Source organism: Corvus brachyrhynchos, unplaced genomic scaffold, assembly GCF_000691975.1.
Source record: "Corvus brachyrhynchos isolate BGI_N302 unplaced genomic scaffold, ASM69197v1 scaffold122, whole genome shotgun sequence".
Lineage (NCBI taxonomy): Eukaryota > Metazoa > Chordata > Aves > Passeriformes > Corvidae > Corvus > Corvus brachyrhynchos.
In genome coordinates this window covers 445,277-450,389 of record NW_008236778.1, presented here as the reverse complement: position 1 = coordinate 450,389, position 5,113 = coordinate 445,277, and the positions used below count along the sequence as shown (strand labels likewise).

The following is a 5,113-nucleotide window of genomic DNA, read 5'->3' as shown; positions in this document are numbered from 1 at the left end:
TCCTTCCAGCCGGAATTCCGGGGGTCTTTCCAGAGCAGCTTCACCTGGTCCGTGGTGTCTCCCGTGTGCCACAGGGAATTCCGGAGGTACTCCCCAGGGCCGGTTTTGGATTTCACTGCCTGGGACAGAGCAGAGCCTGGTCAGTGTGTGCAGAAAGGATTCACTACAGCTGCTTCTGTCAAGGCAAAAATCCACCAAGGAATTCCTGCTCCGGAGTTCCTTTACCTTCAGCTGAATTCCAGGCTCTGCCACTGCCCGGAAGGGGTTTGCCTGCCAGTACGTCTGCTCCATCTGCTTCCACATGACCACGTAGAAGCTGGCGCTGTCCTGGTAGCTGAAGATGAAGCCGGCGTAGTCATCATCGGTGATGGTGTTGACATGGAAGGTGCCCTCAAAGTCCACGCCGTTGAAGGCTGTGTAACCTACAGGCAGGAAACGCTGCGGGGAGCCCTCTCTCCCCACGGAACTCCCAGCCCACCCACCCTTCACCCCTCTGTGGGGCAAAGAACCGGCCCTCACTCCTTGGCACTGGGGGGTGGGAGCAGGGGGGGCTGCCCCCAGAGTCTGTGGGTGGGTGAACATATCTTACCCACAGCCAAACCCGGGTCACTGTTCATGGTCTGCACGATCTCCATGCCCTGTGGGGGACAGCTGGGTGAGGGGCATCCCAGAACCCCTGGGGACCTCCCCAGTCCCCTCAACTTCCACCCTGCAGCGCAGCCCCCAGAAACACGGGGCACAGCACCCACACCTGGTTGAGGACAACCCAGTTGGGGTCAATCTGGGCGTCCCCCTCGGGGTCCAGGATGACAGTCTGGTAGGCGCGGAAGTCGGTCAGTGTCACCTCGGCGCTCTCGGGGCACACGTCCAGCTGGTCCACAACCGTGTCATTGTCGAAGTCCTCCTCACAGACATCACCCACGCCGTTCCCTGGGGACACGTGCCCAGTCAGGGCTGGGCTGAGCCCACGCAGGTCTGCCTCCCCCTGCCCACCCCGTGCTCACCATCCGAGTCTTTCTGGTTGGGATTGGGAATGAGACGGCAGTTGTCTGGGCCAGGTGCCACATAATCCGGGATGCCATCGTTGTCATCGTCATTGTCGCAGTCATCCCCCAGCCCATCGTTGTCCGAGTCCAGCTGGGAGCTGTTGGGGATCTCGGCACAGTTGTCCTTGGTGTCCTGATGCCCATCCCCATCACTGGGAGCAAGAACAAGGTCAGAGCAATGCCAAAATCAGGGATCTGGCACCACACCCCAGCTCCCTGAAGACCCCATTGTCCCTCCCTGAACCGGGAGCCCAGTTCTGCCCTCAGGGACACAATGGGGAGGTCACCCCACTGCAGTGCTGTCCACACCTGTCCTCGTTGGTGTCACAGATGTCTCCCACCAGGTCACTGTCCATATCTGTCTGGAGGAGAGCGGAGCCCTAATTCAGTGGACATCCCAGGGCGAGGAGAAGGACCCCCTGCTCCCCACTGGGCCAGACCTCACTCATCCCAGGCCCCCTGGCCCAGCCTGGCCCCAGCCATACCTGAGTGGGGTTGCTCATTTCAGGGCAACTGTCACAGGCATCCCCAACACCGTCTTCATCCCGATCAGTCTGCAGAGGGTTGGGCACCTTGGGACAGTTATCCAGCATGTTGGGTATCCCTGCAAGGATAGCACTGGGTGGATACCCTTCCCCACCCCTGCGGGACAGTCCCCCTGGCACAGCCAGGTCGACCCAACAGCCGCTCACCGTCCCCATCAATGTCATTATCACAAGCATCCCCCTCGCCATTGCTGTCTGTGTCCCGCTGGTCATTGTTGGGCACATTGGGGCAGTTGTCACAGGCGTCTCCAAAGGAGTCCGTGTCTGAGTTCTGTTGGTCCTTGTTGGGGAAGAGCCGGCAGTTGTCCTGCGGAGAAGAGGACAGGGATGTTGTCGCTGCGGTGGCAGGCAGACGAGAGGCCACAGTCCCACAGTGGTGAGGGCAGAAGGACGTCTCCAGCACTCTGAGACCATTCCCAAGCCACCAGCCTGCTGCTCCCCAGGAGAGGCATCTTGAGGGACTCAGAACTGAGCCAAAAGGAGAAGCCCTCCTAGAGCCACTGGCATGGCCACCCGCCCAGCACAGCCACCTCCACATTCTTGACACCATCACCATCAGCGTCGTCATCGCATTGGTCCCCGATGCCGTCGTTGTCAGCATCCTCCTGCCCAGAATTGGGCGTCAGGCGGCAGTTGTCCTGCAGGCACAGCCAGCATTAGGAACGGGGAGGAGACGAGGTCTGGAGCACAGCCCTGCTGTGGACCCTGTGCCCTGCACCCCGTGCCCCCCTTCCAGGAGCCCACCTGCTTGCAGTGCTTGTTGTTGTCAATGCAGGGCAGGGGCTCGTCTGGGTACCCATCCAGGTCTGTGTCTTGCCCACACACGTTGCCGTTGCCAGCCCAGCCCACGTTGCACTGAATAAAGACGAGATCAGGGGCTGAAAAGGGCTCTGGCAGGACCAATGGTGCCATGCTGCGGTCCCTACACCCTCCTCCTGTCCCTGTCCCCTGCTCACCGCACAGGAGATCTCCCCGTTCCTCTCGAACAGGCAGAAGCCGTTAATGTCACAGGGGTTGGAGGTGGGAGTGCTGCAGGACTTGTGCGGGACGCAGCCAGATGATTGGTTCCCCACAAAGCCCAACTTGCAGGGCCCGCACTTGTAGGAGCCCTGGGGGAGAGAGGGCAGGGGTGGGATGAGGAGAGCTGAGCGGCCTTGGGAGCCAGGGAGGCAGCGGGACAGTGCTGCTCACCAGCGTGTTGGTGCAGATGGAGTTGGGGTCGCAGCCCCCATTGTTCCCATCGTTGCATTCATCGATATCCGTGCAAACCTGTGAGCAGTGGGGGAGAAACGTTCACCTGGGACCTTTCCCCGTGGGTGGCTGTGCCCATTCCCAGGAAGCTGTCCTACTCCACAGGCACTGCATCCTCTGCCCTGTCCTGCACTCCGGAGATCCCACGGGGGCCTGGCCGAGTCCCGTGGCACTGCACTCACCTGCTTGCTGGCCCTGGCATAATCCACCCCCACGCCAGAGACGGTGTTGCCTCGATAGCCGCGGGGACAGGGCTCGCAGCGGAACCCAGGGGCTGTGTTGATGCACTTGGAGCCAGGGAAGCAGGGGTTGGCATGGGCACACTGCAACAACGGGAGAGAGACAGGCTTCATCCTCGGGCACAGCATCCCGCATCTCGGTGGGGTCTTGCCGAGAAGAAGCGTCCTCTGCAGGCACAGCCCTGGCACTGCCAGGGCTGCTGATCCCCCCCAGACCGTGCCCACCTCCTCGATGTCGACGCAGTGCGTGCCGTTGCCCTCCAGCCCCGGTGGGCAGGGCCCACAGCGGTACCCGGGGTACTCATACGTCTCCATGCAGTCCACGCCACTGAAGCAGGGATTGGGGTTGCAGCGGGACCGCTGCTCGTGGAAGCCTGAGGAGAGGAGAGGCAGGTGAGGGCTGAAACAAGGTGGCCCTTTGCCCCCCGAGGCGGGAGCAGAGCCCTTGCCAGCACTCACCGCAGACCTGGCACTCCATGATGGTGTTGCGGATCAGAGACATCTCCTTCACCTGCAAGGCAGCAGAGCACGGAGCATCAGGAGGGTGCTGGCACCGTGCTCTAGGGAAATCCAGCCCAGGGAGTGCCAGTAACCTCCCCAGTCCCACCTGGTCCCTAATGTCTTCCCGCAGCTCGCTCAGGACCCGGTTGAAGAGGGTCAGCTGCGTGACCAGTGCCTTGGTCTGCTCACCTGCCAGCAGCAGAAAGGACAAGGTCAATCCCAGGACGGACACGGCCTCCCAGGGCTGTGGGCCAGGACTGCTCTGCCCATTGGCACTGAGCTGGGAGGATGAGGCACCCAACAGCCCATCCTTCTCCCTGGTTCACGCAGGGCCCCTTTTCCTGTAGCACACCCCACACCCTCTGATCCCACATGGGGCACTGGGACAGGCTGTGGAGGCATCTCTGCCTCCGTGGAGCCCCAAATGCCTCACACCAGGGGACGAGGGAAGCAGAGCAGGGACTCACCCAGGATGGAGGCCAGCACGCTCGTCACTGCAAGGAGAGAGATGAGACATTACCAAACGCTGCTGTCACACCCCAGCAGAGTCACCTCACACAGTCACTCCTGGTCAGCACACGTGCAGCACTGGAACTCCCACCTGTGTGGGGACACTGGGCCAGGAGGGGCCAGAACATCCCTCTGTGCTGTCGCCCCCACTTCCCTGTGCCACGGCCCACACAGGTGACCCCGTAAGCCCCCCAAGCCATTACCTGCACTGTGAATGGACTCATCTCCTTGGAAAGGGCACTCGCTCAAGGCCCCCACACGGCTCATGGACCCTCCCAGGATCAGCTTCATCGACTCTACGAACCCCTGATGTGCGTGGGGAGATGCAGTCAGCATGGGGAGCTCTGCCCATCCCCCCGGGTGCAGTGGCTGAGGTCTCAATCCCCCTGGCACTCACCTGCATCCTCTGGTAGGCCTTCATCCCTGTGCGCACCTCGATGGACTCCACCTCGGCCAGGGGGATCTCAGACAGCTCAGGCAGCCCCACGCTGGAGTCCATCTGCTTGCAGTCGACGTAGAGCTCCACGCTCAGCGTGTCCCTCCGCAGCCCGCTCAGGCGCACGATGACAGAGTGGCTCTGCCCGTCCGCCAGCTGCGCGTGCTGCAGGTTGACCGAGTGCACCTTGTTGTCCTCCCGCAGGTACCGCACCAGGACTGCGGAGGAGCGGGAAGGGGCCGTCAGCTCCCCCACAGCACTGGCGGCACCCTGGCACCAGCGTGTGCCCATTGCTCTTCCCTGCAGGAACTCAGTCCCGTTTGTCTCAGAGCGCCACGGCAAGAGCAGGGCCAGTCCATCCCCACACGGAGGGCACCCACCTTTGTTGATCTTCCCCACGACAGAGACCTCCAGCCATCGGGTGTTGTCCTTCTTGGAGTAGAGGCCAAAGAGGGTCCCCCCTTGCTTGGGGGGCAGGCGGAAGGTGGAGAGGAGGTACACGTCGTTGACAGTCAGAAGCTCCATGCGGATCTTGTGGGCCACGCTGGCCATCTGCCGTGCCTCGCTCACCCGCAGCAGGACGAT

General features: G+C 62.2%; 1 protein-coding gene across 1 annotated transcript; it reads right to left on the bottom strand.

Moving 5' to 3' along the window:
- Nucleotides 1-2: 2 nt before the first annotated feature.
- On the bottom strand, nucleotides 3-5,113 carry THBS3 (thrombospondin 3; the record flags this gene model as incomplete). Its single annotated transcript, XM_008628777.1, has 20 exons — nucleotides 3-119; nucleotides 226-422; nucleotides 590-638; nucleotides 752-930; nucleotides 1,005-1,198; nucleotides 1,356-1,408; nucleotides 1,532-1,650; nucleotides 1,739-1,898; nucleotides 2,122-2,229; nucleotides 2,336-2,446; nucleotides 2,548-2,700; nucleotides 2,783-2,860; nucleotides 3,025-3,165; nucleotides 3,307-3,455; nucleotides 3,541-3,592; nucleotides 3,689-3,771; nucleotides 4,050-4,076; nucleotides 4,296-4,398; nucleotides 4,490-4,746; nucleotides 4,909-5,113. Coding segments are annotated over 20 exons (2,535 nt in total), but the record flags the coding sequence as incomplete, so codon positions are not given.